Here is a 26,583-nt window from a genome sequence, read left to right as displayed (position 1 = left end):
GGACAATGGTATCCCTCTGAGGACAATGGTGATCCTCTGAGGATAATGGTGATCCTCTGAAGACTTTGGGGACCCTCTGAGGACAATGGTGATCCTCTGAGGACAATGGTGATCCTCTGAGGACAATGGTGATCCTCTGAAGACTTTGGGGACCCTCTGAGGACAATGGTGATCCTCTGAGGACAATGGTGATCCTCTGAAGACAATGGGGACCCTCTGAAGACAATGGCGATCCTCTGAGGACAATGGTGATCCTCTGAGGATAATGGTGATGATATGAAGACAATGGTGATCATCTGAAGACAATGGGGACCCTCTGAAGACAATGGTGATCCTCTGAGGACAATGGTGATCCTCTGAGGATAATGGTGATGATATGAAGACAATGGTGATCATCTGAGGACAATGACAATGGTGACTCATGACAACAAGCCAGTCTTAATTCTTATTCCTACTTGTACTATTGCTATGATTTATGGTCATATATCACAGCTGACTGGCTGAGAAAATCATAGAACAAGAGAGAGGTTTCTTACCATCAAAGTTAGGCAGACATTGGGGAACTTTTGGTACGTAACTGCAGTAGCGAAATGTGTGGAAATATCTGAGAAGAAAAGGCATATATAATTGACAAGTTACATGGTAAACAAAACCGATTAAAATAACTATTAGCATGATAATAACACACATGAAAATGTACAGTCACGAAAAACAGTCGTCAGTCCTGCGTCCATCATGAACTTATGAATCTGAGACAACACACACACACACACACACACACACACACACACACACACCACCATCTACAGGGCCAACAATGTGTGATGTCTCGGATTCAGAGGTTCATGAGTCTCAGGGTTCATGGGTGGATGGAGGACTGATGAGACTTTTTTCCGTGACAGTACGTTTGGCTCCACTCTTGCGTTTACCACTTAGTGTTGCCAATTCTCTCTCTTACTGAGCTGTGAACATCAAGTTTGTACAGTACAGTATTACAATAAATATGTGGTGCCTACTTCCTGATTGTTTTGATTGCTAATTAATCCCTTCAGTATGTCTTCTTATCTATTTTATTCTGGCTACCATCAGACGATTTTCTTCAGCTGGGGAAGTTCCATCTCATAGTCAAGGGGTTAAACAAAACTTCACTGCTTCTACAAGATACACTGTAGATTCAATCATATCCATAAGTCATTTGCTCATAAATGCCCCATTTTGCAAAGGAACACCTTACTTAGAACATGAATTCATCCCCCTCTCCTCCTATTGTAACTTAAGTATTTTCATCTGGCTAGCACTAGACGATTACACTCAGCTGATGAAACCCAGTTGGTATTGTCAAAGCGTTATTCTGTATTGTAATCTCTCCCAGTATCCACCCCCCCCCCCAAAAAGAAAGACAACTACCCCAACAAACCCTTCTGCTCTCCCTCCCACTCAAAAGTGAACACACGGGGCCCCCAAATTCGCGGGGGTTAGGCTCTCAAAATGGCAGCGAATCGCCAAATCTGCGAATAACATTTGCTGACCGGAGTTTCTTGTGTACAAAGAAATGTATATTCCCTTTATGTGTTCGCCCTTAGGACAATTATTTCTTTTACCTGTATTGTAAATATGTGCGTAGACACACACACAAAACACATACAAATAAATAATAATATGAAAATACTCTTACAAATAATCAGAAACAAATTTAAAGAAAATGTTTACATACCCAGAGTGACGCCGAACATTACCCGACGCAGCCAAAGCTTGACCCACGTAGGTGTGAGGCGTCAGTTGTGTCTCAGCGCAATATAACTTGCATTGTTGGAATCCTTGCAAGACAGCGAATAATTTTAATATATACATCATATATATATTACACAAGAGATAAAAATTTAAGTCCTATAATAGGGGCGGGTCGGGTCGTGTTGCGTCTCTGTAACAAAGCGTGTTCGGCACTCGGGCCTTCGTTGTTGGGCAACATAAATCGGACAGTGATTACATAAGATCATCAAGATCGTTTTAGTGATGTGAAAGTGTAAATCGATGAAGGATTTTTAATGCTAGATGCAATTGTATTTTTGAAAACTCAATCTCCACCGAGTTGGAAGTACAGCCCAGGTCAAGAGGCATACAACCACAAAATCATTGCCATATGATAAAACTTTTATTTTATTTTTTTACGGAGTTGTGGTCACGGCTGTGATAAAAGCCAACCAGGGAGTGTAGTACAGGTTCTGTGCCTTTAGTTAAATCAGTTCATAGTGTCATCAATGACTGCGGAAGAGGTTGTAAATAACTTAAAGTGAATACAAATTGGCAAGCTAGCTGGAAAGGCACCACTGCCAGCTGAAACCAAGTAGTGTTATAGGTGCCACAGAGACTTTAAATGTTATTTTGTTTGTGTGCTTTCTCATGGACTGAAACTGTGCCTACAATACACCATTCACAGGAAGATACAGTGTACACAGTGATAGCACAAAGAGATATAGTCATCAATGAGAACAGGAAAAGTATAAGGAAATACAGTACTAGTTAAAATAAAAAAATAAATAAAATCAACAAACTTGACTACTGTATCCGTAAAGGCATTCTATTACCGCCCCTAAGAAAGCTTATTTTATTTTTCTGTGTTTCTAAAGGACTGCATAGTCAAGGTGAAAGAGGCGATTGCAAGCCATAAGGAAACGAGTTCCCTAGGGACGAAAATAGATGAAGCTGGAGCTCTGCTGGTTACCAAACTAGAGCAAGTTGGGAAAGAGATCCTTGCTAAGACTGAGGAAGTAGCCGACAGAATGGAGGTGGTTGCTAAGAGCAGTTATGCTGAGGCATTAACAGGGCCACGGGGGGTGGCAGAAAGTAATGCAGGATCAGAACAGGTTCTACAGCAGCCAGGGACTCTGAAGAAGTGTGTCGAAGAAATGAAAATTAACGGACCTACTGTTTCGGGAGAGGAGGAACAACGGGAACGTTTCCAGCACAGGAACAATGTAATAGTTTTTGGAGTCCCCGAGAGCCAGGCGAAGGGAACTGAGAGTAAGGTAACACACGAGAAGATGCAGTTTCAGGATATTTGTACAGAGGTTCTGAAGATGCCATCAACCCCACAGGTTATGAGGAGGCTGGGACAAAAGCAGGGGGATAAGCCTCGCCCCCTCAGGATCACACTAGTGAGCGAGGAGGAGAAATGGGAGGGGTTATTAGGCAGGCAAAAAACTTAGCAAGGAGCGAGGCATCTTGGAGTGTATTCATTCACCCAAATCTCACGGTATTGCAGAGGGAACAGCACAAGAAGCTCCTGCAGGGCTTGAAGCAGAAGAGGGAGGAGTCAAGGAGGAATGGGGACGGGTGTACCTGGGTTATATTCAGGGGGAGGGTAGTGGAAGCAAGTGTGCCGACATAGGGCCAAGGGGCAGCAGCGCACCTTCCACCCGTTCTATCCCCCACCCGGGAGTTGGCACCAGCTCCGCCTACCAGATAGGAGGAGGCGAGTGCTGTGTAAACAATGACATTTCTAACCACCCCCTGCAAAATACAGTGTACTTAGCAAATGCTGCAGCTTCTGAGAATGGGGGTGAAGGGAGAATTACTTTTAAGAGCAGAGACGTTACCAAGAACAAATTCTGGCTTGAATGTCATGTACACTAATACTGACACATTTCTTGATGAGAGAGGAGTTTGAAACACTACTGAAAGTACACCAACCAGATATTGTGGGAGTTGTCGAACTGTTGTACAAGAACAGGAGAATCGACCTAGAGGTATGTAAGTTCAGTATTGCTGGATATGACTCATTTACGAACCTTTCTCAAGAAACTTGCAAGAGGGGTGTGGTTATCTATGCTAGGCAAGATCTTAGAGCCAGCCAGGCGAGGGTACAGGAAGAGGATGTTTTTGAAGAGTCCAAGTGGTGTAAAATTAAATTAAAGGGAGGGGACTTACTTATCGTCGGGTGTATCTACAGATCCCCAAACTGTGGCCCACTAAATCAAAGGAACTTAGAGCCTTAATAGACAACGCTGCGATGCTCAACCCTAGCCACCTCCTTATCATGGGGGACTTTAACTATGGCGACATCGACTGGAGAAACGAGTTCACCCCAAATGACTTGAATAACCCTGCTACTCTTTTTGTAGAAACTCTGAGAGATAATTTTCTGTTCCAACATGTTAGAGACCCGACACATTACAGAGGGGAGCAAACACCCAAGCCACTAGACCTCATCATAACAAACGAGGAGGGTATGGTGGCCAAACTGGAACACCTTGCCCCAGTTGGCACCAGTCACCATATAGTGTTGTCATTCAGATTTAACTGTTACCTAGTTCAGGATAAGGCCAGGCCAAGGTGCAAATATTACAAGGGAAATTACAATGGGATGAGGGAAGAGATAAGGGGTATCAACTGGCCTGACTCATTAAGGCACAAGAATGCAGACGCTATGCTGAATATCATAACTAGTAAAGTGACCCATTCGATTGATAAATGTATACCCAACATCAAACCCAGTGCCTCTAGGAATACGAGGGGATCCCTACACATGAACCACGCGGTGGTCGACAAAGTTAAGAAGAAAACCCAGAAATTCAAGACGTGGGTTGGGTCAAACGATGAGCAGGACAGGAGAATGTATGCAAGAGCCAGAAACCAAGCAAAGATAGAGTGTAGAAGGGCTGAATAGGAGTTCCAGAGGCTGGTTGCAAGCGAGGTCAAGTCAAACCCAAAGGCATTTTACCGCTATGCAAAGTCGAAATTAAAAACGAAAGTAGGAGTATCAAACCTGAGGCTTGAAGATGGTAGTTACGCAGATTCTGACCAGAATAAAGCTGAGGCATTGAACAGCTTCTTTTCCTCGGTGTTCACAAGAGAGGATGCGATTAACCTTCCTGCGTTTGAGGACAGACGGTTCGACACAGCACTGACCCACATTGTGTTCACAGAAGAGGTTATTAGAAATAAACTGTCCAGGCTAAAGGTCCATAAGAGTCCCGGCTCTGACATGGAGCATCCTAGAGTGCTAAGAGAGTTGTGCAACGAGCTTGCCGAGCCCCTGAAGATCCTGTTTTGTAAATGCCTGGATGAACAAATGATCCCCAGTGAATGGAAAGTGGCTTATGTGAGTCCTATCTTCAAGAAGGGCGATCGGCACTCCATGAACAACTATAGACCGGTGAGCCTGACCAGCATAATATGTAAAGTACTTGAGAGTATTATAAGAGATGCCGCAATGGAACATCTACTACGAAACAACCTTGTAAAGGATTGCCAACACGGTTTTATGCCGGGGCGCTCCTGCTTAACGCAATTGCTCAATGTATTGGATATTTGGACCCATATTATGGAACAGGGTGGTAATATCGACAATATTTACCTAGGTTTTGCCAAGGCTTTCGACAGTGTACCCCACGAAAGGCTGAAAATCAAACTGGAAGGGTACGGAATTTGGGGAAATGTCCTAGCGTGGATAGAAGACTTTCTACATGACCGCAAGCAGTGTGTGGTGATTAATGGCACGAAATCATCATCCATACCTGTCACAAGCGGGGTACCACAGGGCAGTGTATTGGGCCCACTGTTGTTTGTTTGTTTCATAATGACATGCCTGACGTTGTACACTCCTCCATACAAATGCTTGCCGATGACGCCAAGTTATTTCGGGAAATCAAGAACCAAGCGGACTGTGAAGAGCTGCAGAAGGACCTCTGTGGGCTCCAAGAATGGTTGAAGAAATGGCCGCTGAGATTCAATGTCACGAAGTGTAAGAGGATGCACCTGGGGCGTACCAACGGTAAGGAGGCGTACCATATGTCCCAACGGGACGAAGAAACTGCACTATTTGAGACTGAATGTAAGAAGGACCTAGGTGTGTATGTTGACAATGAGCTGAAGTTCTCGGGCCAATGCGAGAAGAAGGTAAATCAGGCAAATAAATAATTGGGTCTTATAAGAAGGACGTTCAGATATCTAGACGGTCCGTCCCTTGTAATGATCTACCAAGAGTGAAGTGCTTCCCCTTCTGGAGTACTGTCACCCCGTCTGGTCCCCGTGATATGCTAGGGACTGTCAGTTGGTTGAAAATCTTCAAAGAAGGGCCACCAGACTGGTGCCTGCACTTTGGTACCTCAGCTACCCTGAGAGATTGGAGCGCCTGAACTTGCCTAGCTTATATTACAGACGGGCAAGGGGTGACTTAATTGAGGTGTACAAGCATCTCAAGGGGCACTACTCAGTCGAGTGTCCTTACTTGGAGCTGGCGGACGCTCGCCCCACAAGGGATCACAGCTCAAGATTGAAGAAGCCGCAAGTCCAGAAAACTGTGAGGGCAAACTTTTTCGAAGTGAGAGTTGTGAACTCTTGGAACGATCTACCAGAAAGTGTTGTGACAGCACCGAGTGTGAGCTCTTTCAAGACAAGACTTGACCAACACTGAAGCGGGTTCAGGTACATTTAGGAGCCAGTGCATGCCTAGTACTTGCCAACAGTGCGTAACAGAGACGTGACCGATCGCCCAAGCGGCTAACAAGCCGATCAGTGGTGAAGAGGATAAAAGATTTAAGTACACGTTTTTCAACTGGTATTTTTGGGTAGAAATACATAACTTTCTTCATTTATTTTTACTCATTTACATGCACAAACCATCCTAAATACATATTGTGAGAAAAGTAAAAGAAATAATTGTCCTAAGGGCAAACCTGTATTGTACCGATATATACTAAATATTTACAATTTTTTTGTCTAGTGCAAACTATAGCATGTTTCTACTCAAATTAATCATTATCTTACAAGAATTCCTGCAATGTAAGTTATCTTCTAAGTCAATTCAATGACATTTTATAAGCGAAAAACTCCCTCTGTATGACTGAAACGACGTCTGGGTCAGTAATCTCCACGCCGATTGGTCAATACCACACCCCCTGCCTTCAACCACCGACTCACCCATACTCTCGCCTCCACCTCTGTAGCCTCCATCCTCTACGCCACCTTGGGCAAGCAGAAGTCGCCAGTCGTCAATGTAAGTGTTATTTAAGAGGTATTTCCTATTTTTTTCCTTTATTAACTGTTTTTCTTTATTAATGGGTAAGGTAAAAGAATATTTATTGTGACAGTTATATGATTTTTCCCTAACCTGTACCATTTACGTGGATTCTTATGGGAAAAATATGTTTAATTTACGGGTTTTTTAATTATGCGGTGATTTTCAAGAACGTAACCCCCGCATAAAACGAGAGGTGGGTGTACAGGTAAAGGAAATTACTGTCTCTAGAACGAATGGCTCCCTGTCCCAGCCGCGAAAATGCAGACAATTTTAAAACTACCCACAGAAATTCTTGGGTACATCCAGGGTGTCATGCGCGAATAATAGAGGACCGTGAAATAAAAATCCGCGAACTTGGGGGGGAGGGGGGCCTATATACTTTGAATTCAAACGTCAGAGTTCGGGGGCTCACACCTCAGTTAGAGAGAACATTGGCATTGTTAACTGGTAAACTTGGGAGTGGAGCCAACTGTACATAATAGATGGGTAATATGCCAGGTAAATCAAGTTCATAAAAATAACCAATCATATAAGATGAATGATAAATAGCTCATCTGAAGTAGAGAGATTAATGTTTTACTATAACTGCTGCAACTGCCAAATATTTGAATGATTCTTATTTACTTTATTTTCTTCATACCAGGTCAGCGTACCAGTCAGTCAGTCAAGCGGTTGGTCTGTCCTCTGTGCTATTATAAGCCTCAGTGCATTCCCTTGCTGGTCTGTGGTGTAAACTAAATCCCACTTTTATTTACTGCGTTTCAGTTATTTATTTTTTTGGTTCTATTCCTCGCTAATATAGGTATCAAGAATATTAGTGAATCAGACAAAAGAATACAGTATTAGCAAATTAGAATCAAGAATATCAGTGAATCAGTTAAAAACATCAGTGTATCAGAATCAATAATATTAGTGAATTAAACTTCGATATTATGCATCTTAACTGACATCCAATCAGTAATCTTTCCTATCATTCAATCACCTCAGAAATATAGATAGATATATTGATAGACAGAGATAAAAAGTTATAGACAGATACAAAGATTGCTATAGATACATAAAGATATACAAGTGATCGGGGGCACCTTCGTGCCCAGTGAAAATTTGAACGCTCGTGCTTGGCGAATGAGGGTGCGCCAAGTCAGTAGACTTGCATGGTTAATTAGGGTGCGCCAAGTCCGTAGACTTGCATGGTTAATTAGGGTGCGCCAAGTCCGTACTTGCATCGTTTTCCATCGTAAATAAAATGGTTAATTAATGCCTTCCTAAAGAAAACATCGACATGGGACCAGGTTTGTTCCGCCCTACGAATTTTTTGCGATTCTTCCACCAAGTTTGATGAAAAACGATTGTGCCGTTTTGGCTGCCCAGAACAGACAGACAGATGCCTAGTCCTATAGTATACAGTATTAGATAAAGAGAGATAGTTACACAGAAAAATATAAAGATAGTCAGTGACAGAGACACAAAGATAGATAGTTACAAAGCGAGATAAACACAAAGACAGATAAACAGATATATACAAAGACTAATTCTACAGACAGTTAAGGAAATATTTACACAATCTTCAGTTTTGACAGGAAACTGAAGTGGTCCTCGCTGATGTCAAGTAGTTCCAGATCTTCCAACTTTCTGTAAAATGTAGTACTGTAAATGCTTGACCAAAATCTGTAGAGTAACTTACTTATACATGAGAGAGAGAGAGAGAATCATAATAAAATACGTATTGTAGTTTTAACACAGTTTAATGGACATTTTCCACATTAATTCATTATGGCCCACAAAGCTACTGGCCAGTTGTTTGCTAACGTTCATATTGAGTAATTTTCTTTGAAGTTCTGTTGGCATGTGAATCAAAACATTTTACTTATCATATCAATGAATTAAAAACTGAAAGATGTACTTACAGCATATACAGTGAGCTTAACCCTCGAAAAAGATCTCTCACTGACGTCAGTAGATTCCCAGACATACTTCTGTAAATGAAATGTTTTGTAAAAACCGATAATTAAAAATAAATTATTGGTGTAGTCTCTGAGGAAATTGCACGGTTTTATCCTTCAGTGGCCTTCTCTTGACTGCTTTACACCGACCTGCTTCTGTAGAGTGAATTGAATGTCTTTGAAGTGATCTTAACGATAATGCTCAACATTGTTGTATTACGTTTACTTTTATCCTCTTCACCACTGATCGGCTTGTTAGCCGCTTGGGCGGTCCGTCACGTCTTTGTTACGCACTGTTGGCAAGTACTGGCTCTTGATTGTATCTGTACCTGCTCCAGTGTTGGTCAAGTCTGGCCTTGAAAGAGCTCACACTCGGTGCAGTCACAGCACTCTCTGACAGAATGTTCCAAGTACTGTATATACAGTATATGTTTGTGTGTGTGTGTATGTGCGCGTGCATGCATGCATGCGTGCGTGCGTGCGTGCGTGCGTGTGCGTGTGTGTGTGTGTGTGTGTGTGTGTGTGTGTGTGTGTGTGTGTGTTTCTTAAGTTCTGGATATTTTATTCTCTAATGTAAATTAACATTATTATTTTCAATAAGTGTAGTATCAGTAATTTAAAATCCCATTAGTTTTTTGACTGTACATTCTTGGTCAGGACCGCAGACAAGTGGAGCTGACCTTCTACAGTAGTAACACAAGTATTACTACTATTGCTTCTGCTACTACCACCCTGACCACTTCTATCACCATCACCACAGCCACCATTACTACTACTAATGCAACTACCACCACCCCGATCACTTTTATCACCATCACCACAGCCACCACAACCACTGCCACCACTACTACTGCCATTAAAACTACCACCACCACCACCACCACCACCACCACCACCACTAGCAACTCTATCATCTCCACTACCACCAGCGGTACTCACAGGGACTGCAGGTTGGTGAGGGTGCGGAATGCTGTCTTCGCTACCACAGATATCTTGTTGTCCTGTAACTGTCTGTTTGAGAAAAAAGGATAACAGTTATATACACCATATCCAAAACATCTCCATGAAATACTCAATAACTTAGATAATAGGGGAGAAAGGAGTGTCTGGATGAGTGTCTGGATTATCAGGGGAAATTAACCAGAAATAAAATACAATAACTCACTTATATGAATCAGGACAATTTACACACTATTCTTCTGCCTATCAATGAAGTAATGTTTGAGCACTACCTATATAAAGACCCTCTTATCTCCCATCTCTTTATAATTATGTCCTCTGTTTTTTCGATGCTTGGGCAACATACTGAGTATTTGTGTACCATTCTAGTTTCCAGACTGTGAAACAAGAAAAATCACTGGATGAGGGAGCGAGAGGACTTCCCCCTCTCACCCTCCTTATCTCTCACCTCCCGGCCATCATTTGTTTACATTCTGTTTGTTTGTATAGTTGCAACAGAGAATATACATTGTTACATACAAACATACAGTATATGCATCATACATACTTACATGCATACATACATACATTCAGTCATACAGTACAGTATAACACTTTTTGACAGTGTCAGAAGTTCACAACAAAAGAAAAAAATACAATGTTGTATAATAATGTTGCATACAGCATTGTGGTGTGTGATGACCTCACAATACCCGTAAAATATATTACTCATTACTTGTGTTGTGGGATGTGTTGCAAACTTCCACAACACTGAAAGTAAAACATGCTGTGTCATAACTTTACACTAAAGGAGGGAATGCTAACCCCTTGTGAGGTTTGATGCATTTAAGCTCATAACATTATAATTAAATGATTTTAATCCTTGTGTAATCTGGTATACAGTATATTAAACTCACAATACAGATACAGTATAGTATATGTTAATAATCAACTAATTTCTTTAGTGGGGTACAGTATACTTGCAATGTTCTAACAGCAGTCAGGTTGAACAGGAGTCTCTCAGTGATGGTGGTGAGGGAGTTGTTGTTGAGGTACCTGAGTTGAAGTAAACACTGTCAACACACACACACTATTCTTGGTTCTCTTATATGATCCTATTAACTAGTAAGAACCTCATGAATACCTGCCAAACATATAGTATTTAAGTAAAGATCTTGTAACACAAAAACACACAATACTGTATATGCTATTTTTATATACTGTATATACCCTGTATTGCGCTGTATATATAACACGCTGAATAGGGTTATCACTGATTGAGCTTTATAATCGCAATTGGCATTATTTGCCAAATATGGTACTATATATGGTAGGTTAGGTGAGGTATGAAGCTATTTAACTATTCAATGGAATTACCGCCTTCAATATAGCAAGGACTTCCCTCTCTAACCAGCACAAGGAGAAAGTTTCACAATTTTCTGGAGACAGGAAGTATGACTAACAGTCCACAGAGTGAATGTCCAGGTGTTTTAGAAGTAGCTGTAGTTAATGGTCAAGAGATTATCCAAAGCAGCCCTAGAAAGTTTATTAATCTCCATACCTCACATGAACTCCACCTACCAAAGTCAACAGTTTGTTAGTGCACAACTTCCTTAACGAGAATTTCCCAGGTAGATGAAGTGGACCTGATATACCAGTGTAGGTGTGATGCCCTTAGACTTCTCCCTGTGGGAGAATGTCAAGGATTATATTTTCCAATATCTTGTTACTGACATTGAAACACTTTGTGCACGGATAACCAATTGTCAGTAATGTGATGAGGGATATGTTTGACATGTGGATCGAAGTAGAATAGTGCTTGGATGTGCTACGTGCTACTAAAGTGCAATTTTTGAGGTGTATTAAAAAACAAAAATATTTATAATTTAAGGAAAAAATAAGATACAGTACCTGCATCTTTGCACTGTACAATGTCTATTTTGGTTTTGTTGTGCAATAATAGAATTTTAAGTGAAATAAAACATTGAGTAATGCAAACATTTGGAAATTACAAGATCTTGACTTACTGTATATATAATATGGTATATATAAAATGTTACATACTGTAATTTTAAAAAGTATACCTTACACAAAAAACATACAAGTTTCGACACTGGTATTGGACACATGTGAACACAAGGCGATCTGGCCAGACAATGACTTACAGGCATATAATATAAATAAATAATAATAAAGAAAACGAAGCTCATGGTAAACATGAAAAAAGAACGAATGAAGGAACCTGGACTTTCAACAAGAGAGCACAGAAAGATGCGGGTCTTTTACTTTTTTTTTTACTTTCATCCTCTTCGCCACTAATCAGTTCGTTAGCCGCTTGGGCAGTCGGTCATGTTTGTTACATACTGTTGGCAAATACCGGGCATGCACTGGCGCCTGAATATATCGGAACCTGCTCCAATGTTGGTCAAGTCTGGCCTTGAATGAGCTCACACTCAGTGCCGACTCAACACTCTCTGGCAGATTGTTCCAATAGTTCATAATTCTCACTCCGAAAAACTTTGCCCTCGCATTTTTCTGGACTTGGCTTCTTCAACCTTGAGCTGTGACCCCTTGTGGGGTAGACGTCCGCCAGCTCCAGGTATGTGCATTCAACCGAATAGTGCCCCCTGAGATGTTTATACACTTCGATTAGGTTGTCCATTGCCCGTCTGTAGTATAAGTTAGGTAGTTGCAGGCGCTCTAATCTCTTTGGGTAACTGAGGTTCTGTACAGCAGGCACCAGTTTGGTGGCCCTCCTTTGGACATTTTCAACCAATTGACAGTCTTTAGCATACCTCGGGGACCAGACAGGGTGACAATACTCCAGACGGGGAAGCACCTCACTCTTGATGATCGTGGCAAGAGACGAACCATCCAGATATCTAAACGACCTTCTTACAAGACCTACTAGTTTCGTTGCCTAATTCACCTTCTTCTCACATTGTCGACATACACACCCAGGTCCTTTTCACATTCGGTCTCATTTAATGCAGTCTCTTCATCCTGTTGGGACGTGTGATACGCCTCCTTACTGTTGGTGCGACCCAAGTGCATCCTTTTGTACTTCGTGACATTTGTATCTTAGGAGCCATTTCCTTGACCATTCTTGAAACTCAAAGATCTTTCTGTAGCTCTTCACAGTCTGTTTGGTTCTTAATATTAGTAACAACTTGGCATCGTCAACAAACATTTGTATGCAGGAGTGTACAGGTATAGCTTCTGGCATATTATTAATGAAGCAGACAAACAACAACGGGCACAATATACTGCCCTGTGGTAACCCCGCTTGTGACAGGTATGGATGATGATTTCGTGCCATTAATCACCACACACTGTTTGCGGTCATGCAGAAAGGCTCCTATCCACGCTAGGACACTTCCCGGTTTGATTCTCAGCCTTTCATGGGGTATGCTGTCGAAAGCCTTGACAAAATCTAGGTATATAATGTCGATATTTCTGCCTTGTTCTCAACAGTTGGACAGGAGAAGAAATAAGCACGAAGGCTAAAAACAAAACAATAGAAGAAAACAAAGAAAACATTTAAAATAAAATACTGTCAGTAAACAACATAGACGAAGATAAATAAATAAATAAATAAAACGTACTTACAAATTAGTGAGGTTTGGTAAGTGAGGGAAACTTTGATTATCCAGTGTTAGTTCATTGTGGGCCAAATTCCTGAAATAACAACAAAATAACGACCTGTACTGTACTGTACATGAAATGACTCACCATGCAATGAATGTCACATATGTAAATGAAACTCACAATAAATTAACTCCAATACAATAATACACTTTTAAATCCCACTGCTAACTTCTTCAGCTGTGGGCTGAGACAAATCAAAACAGACAAACGGCCATTACTTTTTTTTTTTAATTGCGGGCAGCAAGTCCGAAGAGCAATTCCGAATGTCGGATTAATTATCAGGAATATTGTCAGTTAATTATAGTCCAGTACGTTATTCTAGTTTGCAAAATAAACAAAATTATTTTGAATTAAGAAAATATTTGCAATACTGTACAGTATAATAATTTATTTATTGTTCAGTGTTTTACTATCAATCCAATTTTATCTTCGTAAGGTCGGGCTTAAAACTACTAAGTAATTCTTCCTCTCAAAATTGTAATTCTTGGTCTTTTTAAATTAAATTCAAGAATAACTTAGTGTTTTGTCTTTATCTGCCTTATATACAGTACTGTACTGTACTACTGTATGAATAAGGATATACTGTAACCTGGAATGGGGATAAACATATATTGGTCATTTTTCATGGTTTTTCATTTGTATTTTTTTTATAATTTAATGATATTAAAGGCATGATTTAATATACAGTAGTGTCTTACCGTTAATCAATTATGACACTTTTTTCCAACCTTGATTGTAAGTTAGGTTTGAACATTTCCTCTAAATATTTTTTGTAATCTAACCTAACTAACACTGGTACAGTAGTACCTACTCTATGCACCACCAGAACAACCACCCAAACAGTGAAATAACATGGAAAAAAAAATCCATGGTAATTATCAGCATCGGTCTCACAGGTGACACTTGTTGTAAACTATTGCCTCAACAATCTACCAAACATATTTTTTATCATCTTGGATCTTTCCGATATAATATTTTGGAGAACCGCAATTGACGTTACATTTATCTCACAAAAAAGTGTTTCTTATTGTACTGGAGGCTATGAAAGGATGTTTGCAGGAATGCAATGCTAGATAATTTGTGAAAAGTGCGACGGAGAGACGAAAAATCTTTGGAGTTGAAGGTAAACATATACATTTCTGTTGGAACTGGTTAGTAGGACATTTATATATTGGTTTTCTTTATTTTCTCATTTTAATTTACATATATTGTATATCAGAGACTTTCTGTTCATGTACAGTATAACTAGTTGGAACTTCCAGGATAAGTCTTCGGGTGGCGACCCACACATGAAGACTTACCCTGAAATGTTCCAATAACAATTCAGATTACTAAATAGTAACCCGAACCAAATCATTTGGTTTAAAATTTTTTAGTATGGCTCAGAGGGCGCTTTCAGGATAATGATAAGTAGCCCGAATGTATAAAAAAAATGGCCGAAAGCCCACTGGGAGATTGTGGACCTGTGCATCCCCCACCAACTTAATGCAGGGTGTCCCCGGGTTACGAACGGGTTCCGTTCCTGAGGACGTTCATAAGTCGGATTTGTATACAAGTCAGAACACATGCTACAGTGAGTTCTGCTATAACGCGTGTTTTGACAACGCGAATTGGCTCTAACGCGATTTATGAATAGAGGAACGATATTTGTGTAACGCGAACGCTTGTTTGCTGTAACGCGATTTTTGCTTACTATTTCTCCAATTTTGTGGTATTAACTGTGAATATGGTAAAGAAGAATATCTCCAAGAAGCGTTTTGGTGATCGCATTCCCAGTGATGATCGTAAAAGAAAGGCTATAACCCTTGAAGAGAAGCTCGATGTTATCAACCTCAAAATCACCCTTCTCCCCCATCAAGTTATATTCATATTTTTTCAAGGTAAAGTGTTACATTTACTGTATGATTTCATTATTAGATATGAATGCAACATTTATTTAGACTGTGCTATCCTTTGTGTTAGGCTAACTATTAAATTTTTTTTCGATTTCGAGTAGTAATCTGCACCTAACCCTATTTTCTCCATAAGCTCTGTTATTTCTATTACGCGAATTTCTATAACACGATGTTTTACAAGAACACAACTATCGCATTATAGCAGAACTGACTGTATATGCATACCGTACTTTAAAAAAAAAAAAAATCCAATTTACCATAGCCCAAGTCCTTATATACATCTAAAATCACTTAATTTAAGACAAAGGAAGAAATAGAATGACAAAATACCATAAATGAAAGTAAGTAATCAGGTAAATAAAATACTGTAAATTTCAAGTTTAAATATTAATAATAATAATAATAATAATAATTAACTGTTTATTGAAAGAGCTTGGCAGCCAGAAGGCTGAAAATATACAGTTACATATTTGGGGAATGGGTTTCGAATTACAAATAATATACTGGCGGGCGTTCGTAAGTCGGGGACCACCTGTTCTTTAGAACACATACCATCTCACACCAGCAGGAGAACTCAGTGACCAAGACCTTTCCTTGGGTTCAGTTTTTAAGAAAACAGATGATCTCTCATACCAAAATAACTTGATGAATATACCATACTAAATAAGCACAGTCCCCCTCTCCCCCTCCACAAGACTCCTCCCAGAGACCAACAGACAGACCGACTTTTCCAGACTTCACCTCCTGTAATTATATCTTACAAAAATAAACATCAATAAAGTCTCTAACTCTTTACCCTGTCACATACATGCCAACAAAATAACGAACAATAATTCAGTACAGCTGGCTTATGCAGCTCCAGAATTCTCCCAAATGGGTCCTCAATCTATATAGATCCTTTACATTCTGTGCTGATCTACAATACTGAACACTCTTCAGGTGAAATAAGCTGGAGTGTTAGTCTTAATGTGATCCCATTCTTGGTAAGTCATGAAGAATTGACAAAGTAGAAAAAAAAGTCGGTTTGTATAGAAGTCATACCAAGTCAGGTTTGTATACTCATGCTCCCTGAGGGACTGGTGTGTGAGCTAAGACAAGCCAGTCAATATAATGTACTCACAAGTCCTCGAATAATGATGTATTACACGTGAAAATTCAGGCTTCTAATTCTAAAAAGACTGTTGTATAAAATCATAGACAAATAACTGTAGAATAAGCCATGCCAAGTCAATATACTCACAGTTCCTGAAGTGCTGGTGTGTGGATGAAGCAAGTCAGGTCAACACGGTACAATCGGTTTCTATCAAGAAAGAGCCGCAGTAGTGTCCTCAAACCAAAACAATTCTTGTGATGTATTTCTTGTATGAAGTTTTTTGACAAATACCTGAAAGAAATGGTTTTAAAGCTTAAATGATTCTTTTATGCAGTTAGATTATTTTTAAACATAGAAAACTTGTAATACAGGTTAAAATAAAACGTAATACAGCTTTTATGTCAAGAAGTAAATACCTTTAGATAAATTAGGAGAAACTTTAAAAAACTTTGTAGTTTTTAATGGCAATTTTCTAAGTGGCATTCAAAGACTTCAGGAATAATCTTAATCATACACTATTACATGGCAACTATTTCCATACAGTTTTGCATGAACAGACAAGTGGACGAATAGATGGGTGGATGAGTAAAAAATTGTATGAATGGGTGGGTGGATGAATAAATGAATGAATGAAAAAAATACGAATGAATGGATAAATGGATGAATTAAGTTATGGACAGGAGAATGACTAGATGAATGTTTACATGGGTGGGTGGGTGGGTGGGTGAATTAATGGATCAATGCACAGATAGGCAGACAGGAATAGGTGACAGTCTTGATAAGTGTTCCAGTATGACAGTGAGTGGAGACTGGAGTGAGAATCAACAGGGAAGTATAACACTGTTCTGAAAAACGATAACATAACATGAACACAATAAAATTAATAAAAACGACAATTAGTAACAATATTTTTACTATTATCGACATTTAATTATAAATTGACAATCCAAACAACCTGAGAATTAGTTTATCAAGAATTAGTTTAACGTCGCCTTACACAATTAAAACAGAAACTGATAAACAAATGACCATTCACAATTGCCTTTTTATACTCACAGATTTTCAAGTAAACTTTGGCTTGAAAAGACATCATGAGAAAGAGACTCTAATAGGTTTTCCTCCAGTGATCTGAAAGGTATACAGTATATATGAATTGATAATAACAGGTAATGTTTTAATTAAGTGAAAAAAAATCTGAGTCCATAAAATTTGCGAGAGAAACAGAAGTAAGTTTCTTAGCTGTGGTGACTATGAACTTTGACGTTAAGGCCACTAGAACACATTAAATACAGTGAAACCTCTATTTAACAGACTCTATGAAGAGGAAAGTCCAATACTGCATATGATATAACAGAACACCAAGTCTTCCGTGACAATCACCACTTCCTCAGATACTCACAGTGTTGTCAGTGTGGAGTACTGAGACATGACGGCAGCATCCAGACTGAACACCTCGCTGCCCTTGATGTTCCTGTTAGAGAAAGATCATCAACATCATTTAGCGTACAATATGGAAGATCTACAGTGATACCCTAAACAAGGTTATTCTTTCAGACATTACCGAACTTGTTCCACTGGCAATGATTATATTTCATCATTATTTTCGGATCACCTGAAGATTAGATGCCTTAACTTATTTCACCTGATGAGAAGACACCTTAATACTACTGATGGAGGGACAGGTTATGTTAGCATTAAAGTGAAAAAAAGCTTGGGTGTCTAATCTTCAGGTGATCAGTGTTATTTTCTTTGCAGTGTGACGTAAAAGTATGAGACTGGATTTTCAATACAGGTGATGGAGGAGGGCGGAGAAAAATTCATAGTCAGTAAGAATTTGGGTAAGAAACTCATTGAAGTTGAACACAATCCAGATGATGTTCTGTTCGATGATTCAGAGAGTCAAATACAAAGAGAAAATTATAAAAATACTGACATGGATGAACTTATTAAGAACCAGAGCTCTCTTAATGGCAGCTGTTAGTGAGTGAGTTAGAAGAGGTGTGTAGTAGAAGACGCAAATAGTGAATGTAAAAAAAAGAATAAAAAAAGAACCAGAGGGAGAAAAGGAACAGGGAGAGAGAATGCATTCAATATCCAGGAGTGAATATGTTACAGGAAGTGAATGTGTCAGCCTATGGAACATTGGGCGATGAAATGAATTTTAGAAAGAGTGAAATGAAAAAGGTAAAAACTGCACTGAGGACCTTATAGCAAAGGGTAATATACAAAAGGAGATACAAACAAGGAAGAAGTAGATTGGAATGAGTAGAAATAATGTGTGGGATGAATAGGATGAAAATATGGAAAATAAGATACAAAAAATATTTAATATTATAAGGATGCATCAGACACAGCGCCGACATTAATAAAAGAACTGGAGGAGAGAGATTATACAATAATGTATAATTCAGAAGGGGGTAGCAAAGGGAGGAGGAAGGCCAGGAAATGGGTGGAAGAATAGAGTCAAGTCAGTGAGGCATGGAAGGAGGGTGTTGGACATCCAGGAAGGAGCAGTGAGTGTAATGACTGGAAAGCATGGAGTCAGTTGGTTTTGGGGTGAGATATGTTGGGTGTTGAGGACTTGCTGTGGAGGGAACACCATAGCAGAATGACTGAAAGATGACAAATAAGGGTAGAGCCTATGTTGCCTCGGTCAACCAGCACCGTAGCAAGATTGGGCTTGCAAGAAAGAAAAATGAAAAGAAGTAAAACTACTACTACTATTACCACTAAAGCTAATAAACAAAAATGTACTGTACAGTACTTACAACAGAGTGATGCCACCAACGATACGGTGAGGGACTTGAGCCAGACCCGTGTGAGGACACTTAAGTTGAGTGTCTAACTCACAGTAGCACATGTCCTTCAGTTGTTCTATAACTTTCTCCTGGTCGTAGCTGCCTGTCTTGTGATCGTAATCCCCAGTCTTGTAATCGTAGACGACCAACTCATTGTTAAAGAGCCCAGTATTCAGTTCACCAATATTGGAGTCTCCATGATGGTAACTGACCACAGTCTTATACACCTCCTCCCGCTGGTGACCAGAGTGTGTCTCCTTTTGGTGTTTCTCCTTCTGCTGGTGACCAGGAACTTTATCATGAGGAAACCTTCTGTCACCCTCACTGTACCCACTACCAGCCCGACTCACGCCGACTTTCAAGTCACGTTTCCCTCTTTCAGAGGCTTTCGTATTTTTTGGTTGATCAACCACGCCAGGTACTGCATCGTACATCAGATGGAGTCTTCCTTTTTTCTTCCACTGAAATAGACTTTGATCATACTTTTTTGTTGGAGTGTCAGGGAGGCCAATACGGCCTTCCAGTATTGGACGGTGATAGAGCAGCTCAATAGCCTTCGTGTATTTACTCTTCTTTTGATAAGGTCTAGTAAGTTCAGTCTGAGTTTGATTTTGTGGGATTTTAAAAAACAAGAGTTCTAAAGACCTTGTATGTAGGGGACGAAGAGTGTGGCTGTCAGTACGTGCCTTCCAGTTAAGAAAAACATTACTGTGGTCTACACCCTGCGTACGAGTTGCCAGCCGACGTGGTGTAGGTTGTTGATATATGTTCCTTATATTATTAGTATGTTCAGCAAACTTGCAGTCCCTCGCAACTCTGGATTTGTGTTGACGTTTGAATGGCCGATTGTAAGATAGATGACCAATCTTAAATGGTAATTTCCTCAAATAACCATATTCCTGTATTCTCTTTCCCTCATGCCTCATGTTGGGACGGACACACTTGGGTTCTTCTACCGAGCCAAATATATTATGATAGTGAAAGGGTTTACTCAAGCCATGCTTACTATTCTGCCTTCCCCAGTCAACCAACATCTGCTTTTCACTTCTCTCTATATCATTCGTCTTATTTTTTCTGTCTATGGTGTCCTCCTTATCGGTTCTATCCACCCGTCTCTTCCCTGCACCACTCATCTTAGCATCAGAGGTTTGCACACTCCTGATACTTCTCTTGGACGGCTGATGGGGAGCTTGTAGTCCGCCTCGATTGCTGGTAACATTGCATTGGACGATTCCCTTATTGTTTATGTGAGGCTGGAGACAGTCTTCCACATTGTAAGGCAGTGGGCATACACACAGGTCTGGCGAGAGGTGTCATGGGGTTAGAAGGATTAAACGCTATATTTTAGAATGATAGTGAAATATTTTTTTTTTAATTTACATCGATTTACTTTTGTATAGGAAAGGGTGACTTGTTACATGAATTTATTTAGGATGAAAGGGCATACAACGTACATTGAAAGTTAATTTACAACAAAAAAAGACTTAAATAACAAAGTGACTTGACTAAACACAAAAGACAAACAATAAAAACTAAACAAATTACAACTACACTGACACAGACCCTGAATCTAGACACCATTGAGGCACAAGCAACCTTAAAACCGAATAAAGAGTTCATAAAAAAAAATCTAAGTTTTAATTTTCGAATACGTCTGTTGAGTATCTTTCTTCTCCATGACTACCTACCCATTATAAATAGAGCCCGTGAAAGGAAGAGACGATTGGAATCAAAGTGTTCAGCGTAGCTCTATGATCCTCTTTATTACTCTTTAACATAGTTTAAATCTCATCACCCTCTTACTCTCCCAGTCCTTCGTGTACCTCTTTACCTCCTCTTCGCCGAGTCAATCAACACCAGTGTATTATCCCTCGCTCTTTCATTCCCAGCTTAACATTGTCATTCATTATTAAGTGACTGTTAAGCCGAGTGTCTCACACGTGGCTACACAGTACTTCACTCTCATTCATTTCCTTCCCATTCATTTCCTTCCCTCCCATTTCCTTCCTTTCCAATTCCTTCCCTCCCACTTCTTTTCCTTCAACTTAATTCTTTCTCTCACTGCATTCCCTTCCAGTATACCAGCCAAGTGTGAATATAAGTCACTTAGACACTATTATTGTCTTTCTGAGTGACGTTATGAATTCTAGTCTATCAAAGGTGAAAAAAAGCGACTTACAAGTTTGACTCAAGATAAAACTTACGACAAGGTTGACTTAACACAAAACTTATGACAAATAAATGACTTGCAACAATGACTCACGACAAAACTTACGGCAGAAGGTGATGCTGAATTTGGGGAAGTTAGTCTTCTCGCTGGGTTTGGTGCTCTGACGTAACACTGGAAAGGGGAGTCGAAAATGAAATTCTTCGTAAACCAAATAAAGATCACATGAAGATTAGACACTCAGTTTATATCACCTGATGATTAAGCACTAAAATACTACCTGGAGGAGGTTAGGTTAAGTTATATTAGGTTGTTTCATCATCAAGTGAAATAAGCTAGGGGCCTAATCTTCAGGTAATCGGACAATTTCAAACTAAGATATGAAATCACTCGTCACATACAGACTGAGAAGATACTGGGTTACCTTAACACAAGTAATGGTCACAGAAGGTAACACTCAACACTCGACCTCCAGATAGAGGTTATAGGAGGTAATACTCGACCTCCAGATAGAGGTTATAGGAGGTAATACTCACAACATTCGTCCTCCAGCTCGTCCTCCTGATCGTCACAGTCAACCTCGGCATTACACCAGCGGCTCCGAGGTAAACATTTGCCATCACTACACTGGAACCCTCCCTTAGGACAGCCTAGAATGGAGGAAAAAAAAATCAATACCAATAATGACTATTTTTTATTCGCCTCATCATTATGTAAAGAGGAGGGAGGGGAGGAAGTCGGGGGAGGGGTAGAAGTAGGGGAAGAGGAGGGAGGAGGAGGGAGGAGGAAGTCGGGGGAGGGGTAGAAGTAGGGGAAGAGGAGGGAGGGAAGTAGGAGAGGGGATGATGGGGTTAGGGGATGTGGTAATGGAAGGGGTGGGAGAGAAGGGGGGGGTGGGAGAGAAGGGGGGGGGGAGCCAGCCACCTGACATAGTAAAGATCAAACTTTATATTTCTTGAAGACGCCAACTGAGAGGTCCTAGATAGAAAGACAGATATGTTAGATATTTATTATATATTATATCCCCCCTGTGTACGATGAGGGGAAAGTACAAGTGAAGTGAGAAAAAAAGTTCAAATCCCCCAAAGCAATAATTCCACGAGCATTACAGAGTTGCGGTAGTCTTTGTGACATCATCAAGATGAACACGTGAGCGTCAAAGGGCAAATAAACACAGGTTTCTTTCCTTGCATCAGCAGCTGCTGGGCAGATCTTGTCCGCCAAAACAAGCACAAACCACAAACGTAAATAAAAACTTCCGCGCCTATCTGGGTAGTATATCCCCATTGGCCATAAATCCACTGTGCAAGATTAACAATAACAATTTGTCCTTACTGATGTGTATAAAGGTGGATAAAGTTTTTGTGGTAGTACAACCTGCATTTAGTATGTACAAAATTAAGACAAAATGTGATAGATTATATTTGTAGACAAGTGGGTGGTACAGAGGCAACGCGCGTCTCTCACCGCTGTGTTCCAGTGATAGTACAGGCATCAAACAAGGCAGGTTTTCTACGGGTACTCCAGTTTCCTCCTGTACTAACACTGGGCAATACAGGTCCAATCCCATGGCCTCCTCGCTCTCCCGACATTACACCGTCAGACTTCTTCTTGTGGGGTTAAGTGAACGATTGTGTTCACAAGACACCTGCTGCTAACACTGAAACCCTTCGTTCACGGATAACCGATGGTATTAGGAGTGACACGTGGTATGCTGGTGAACATGTGACGGGAAGCCGAGTACGTTTTGACGTGTTGTGGGCCACAAAAGGAGCACGGGTGTGTGCTCTTTTTGTGGCGTATGCACAATCGAATTAGCTAAGGAACATGATGCAAAACACTATATCATTCTACCTCTGTTGGGTTTGTTGTAATAATAATTTAAACCCGGAAAATGACTTTATGAACACCTAGTACAGTATAAATAAAAACACCCCTCACAATATGGTGAAGAGAGTAAATGAGACAGCTGCTGAGAATATATTAGGGTCGGATCTGTTACCAAGTTCGGGGTCACGACCTCACGCGAGCCATTTCCGGTTCAAAAATCATATAAACAATGACACTTTCCAAGACAAGAAAGAAGAGTTATTAAGACCCATCACTCAGATATAGGTGTTGTGGAACTGTTGTATAAGAACAGGAAAATCAACACGGAGGACTGTGAATTTAATATACTAGATAGATATGAATCATTTACGAACCTGAACCTCTCTGAGACAAACTGTAAGAGGTGTGTGATTATTTATACAAGAAAGGATTAGAGACAGCCAATGAAGGGCGCAGGGGATTATATTTTGAAGAATTGAAATGGTGTAAAATTAAACTGACTCATTATTGGATGTATTTACAGATCTTCAAATTATAGTTTAATGAAAAAGAAATTTAAGAGCCACAACGGCGATCAACTCTATACACGTCAGGGGGTCATCGACTGAGGGAAGATATTACACCAGATGACCTTAATAATCCTACAACTATTTTTTGTAGAAACTTTGAGACAATTTCCTATTCCAAGCTATGAAAGACCCGACTCACTACAGAGGGGAACAAACAACTATACCCTTGGATCACATAACTGATCAGAAGAGTCAACAGTATGGTGGCCAAGTGGGAACATTTGGCACCCGATGACACTAACCATCACGTGATATTGTCCTTCAGATTTAACTCAGTGAATGACGAGAGGAGGCCAAGGTTGACATATTATAATACTTTCACCTTATACATAACAATGAATTACTATTTACCGTAGATCTCACTAGTTTTGCATTATGGTGCTTTTCTCTTTTAAACAGCATAATTCATTTGTTTATACTGGGGCTCACATGTCACCACCCACCTGCCTCTGTACAGCTAGGTTGATGTATGAGGGGTTAACAGATGCAAAATAACAAGCACTTACTTATCACATTACTTGCTATTCGTTTAATTAAGACTTCACTACTTAACACTATTTATTTCCATACACGGGTTTACATTCAGTATCCGTGATAAAAAATCCGTCGAAATTGTTGTTGGAATCTCCTGTCTCGTTTACTACTGTGGCAGTATAAACGGAATTCGTCACGGGGGGGGGGGGATTACTCGTGCAAACAACTGTATTGTATACCATGTTGATATATGTACAGTCATCCACAAAAGTCATATCCTCTCTCCCCCTGATCCACGAAACCCGAGATTCAGACTCGTGAATCCGAAGCATTTATGGACAGAATAATGCATCAGAGTTTACAGCTTTAGGTTCACGAGTCAATGTGTGAATCTCGAGGTTCGTGGAACAGCAGGTGAGGCGGTGACAGTAATTTTGTGGATGACTGTACACTGTTTTTTTTCATAGGACACCCCCCGCCCCCTACATCCTTGTGTAAGGTGAAGCGCAGAAGCGTCTACAGAGCCCAACAGGGAAGCATGCTAAGTTCATGCTTGTCTTTATGTCTCATGAGTTAAGGGCGTAGAAGCCTGAAGAGTCAATGGTTTATGTCATCAAGTTATTGGAAGCTCCAACAACTTGTACCTGAATGCGAATTCGCAACTTTCGATTTACAGCAGGTACCTACTTTGCTGCTAGGTACCGCTCTACCACCAGCGCCCACTGTACACTGTGTATAGTATATATTTATGTGTGTATATTTGTGTATCTGTGTATATTTGTATAATCATGAGAATATAGGGGGGTTTGTGCATGTGTGCGTGTATGCAGGTGTACTGTATGTATGCATGAATTCACAAATGTAAACAATCATGCAAGAATTAATACTCTAAAACCACGTCATCGCCACCACTCACCCGCTTGCCAGAAGACGACCAAGCTGACGACGATAACGACGACGAATACGACAAGGGCGCCCACCAGGATCCTCACTGTCCCCGCCCCGAGGGACCCGAAGCCTAATGGCGCACCACCACTACAGCCACCGGAGCCTCCCATGTTGACAAGCTCCTTCGGTCGTGACCGACCCTGTGACTGGATGACTCTTGGCTGGTGGGTCTGTGTGCTCGGAGCTGATTGGCGAGCTAGTGGGTGACGTCATTACTCAGTAATGCTGGTTGGCTTTTTGGTGGGTAACGTCATTTCTTAGTGATTCTGACTGGCTAGGTGGGGTGTGATGGCAATGTTAGGGGTATGTGACGTCACCTCTCGTTAGTTTGCTGGGTGGATAGTTACGTAATTATTCAGTTGGTGAGTCAGTACCTGATGTCGGTGTATGTTGAGTGTCAACTTGGGGCGTGACGTCACAGCTTAATGTTGCTAATTGGCTAACTGGTAATTAACATCTCTGGTCACATTTGCTGGTTGGTTACCTGGTGTGTTACGTAAACAGTATTAATAAATGTTGCTAGTTGCTGGGTAGTCTGTGACGTAACTATTCGGTGTTGTTTGGATGGTTAATCTATGACGTCACAATGTGGTCTTGCTGGTTGGCTACATGGACTGTGATATCACTAATCGGTTTTCGATTGTCTGGCGAGTGTGACGTCGTCTCAGTGATTATTGTAGGTATGCTGGTAAAAACACGCCCAGACTTGATGGCATCTGCAAGAGGTAAAATGCATACCGTTAGAATCAAGAAACAATTAGTAAAATTAAAATACAAATTACTGTGTTAAACATACCAACTAATTAGTATTATTTTTTTAATTGATTTCGGTTTTTGGTTTACAGGGAGTGGCCAGCACTTCCTTCCGTTGCCTTTCACCTTCCTAATATTGTATTCACATAAACATTCTCCGCTGGGACGACTGGGGGCGCCCTTAACAGCGATTGGCCGATGGTCTTGAATCAGCCACTATTTACCTACTGTGGATTCGTGCTTTATGTTAAGTGATTATGTTTAACTGTTTATTTACTTTAAATTAAGTAAAAGTTGATATATCTATTAACTCAGAACTAAGCAATTTCTATAAGGTGATACAAAAGACTATGAACGTGATCTCATCCTCGTGTTGTTCAAACCCAGATGAAATTACTATGAGACGAACTGGAAAACCAACACTACATATACAGCACAGGGTCTCATAGGTCACTCATCATAGGAAAATTAAGGTTTGTATCTTTATTTTCTCTCTCACTTCGTC

The 26,583-nt window shown here is 40.3% G+C and overlaps 1 protein-coding gene and 2 long non-coding RNA genes across 3 annotated transcripts; all 3 read right to left on the bottom strand.

The window, feature by feature from the left end:
• Positions 1 to 535: 535 nt before the first annotated feature.
• On the bottom strand, positions 536 to 9,975 carry LOC121874467. The gene is made up of 4 exons (XR_006090431.1): positions 9,904 to 9,975; positions 8,929 to 8,997; positions 8,582 to 8,653; positions 536 to 604 (listed from the first exon to the last, which is right to left on the bottom strand). It is a non-coding gene; the product is annotated as an uncharacterized LOC121874467 (long non-coding RNA).
• Positions 9,976 to 10,882: 907 nt separating this feature from the next.
• On the bottom strand, positions 10,883 to 16,815 carry LOC121874466. Its single transcript, XR_006090430.1, has 3 exons — positions 16,687 to 16,815; positions 13,513 to 13,581; positions 10,883 to 10,959 (listed from the first exon to the last, which is right to left on the bottom strand). It is a non-coding gene; the product is annotated as an uncharacterized LOC121874466 (long non-coding RNA).
• Positions 16,816 to 17,934: 1,119 nt separating this feature from the next.
• On the bottom strand, positions 17,935 to 25,459 carry LOC121874508. Its single transcript, XM_042378662.1, has 5 exons — positions 25,294 to 25,459; positions 22,041 to 22,154; positions 21,613 to 21,678; positions 19,308 to 20,637; positions 17,935 to 18,010 (listed from the first exon to the last, which is right to left on the bottom strand). The coding sequence occupies exons 1-5, from the start codon at positions 25,433 to 25,435 to the stop codon at positions 17,935 to 17,937; spliced, it is 1,728 nt and encodes a 575-aa protein (XP_042234596.1). The 5' UTR covers positions 25,436 to 25,459.
• Between the last annotated feature and the right edge of the window lie 1,124 nt (positions 25,460 to 26,583).

The sequence above is a fragment of the Homarus americanus genome, unplaced genomic scaffold (assembly GCF_018991925.1).
Source record: "Homarus americanus isolate GMGI-L3 unplaced genomic scaffold, GMGI_Hamer_2.0 scaffold11794, whole genome shotgun sequence".
Taxonomy (NCBI): domain Eukaryota; kingdom Metazoa; phylum Arthropoda; class Malacostraca; order Decapoda; family Nephropidae; genus Homarus; species Homarus americanus.
The sequence above is the reverse complement of the archived record's forward strand: the minus strand, read 5'-3'. Positions and strand labels throughout refer to the sequence as shown.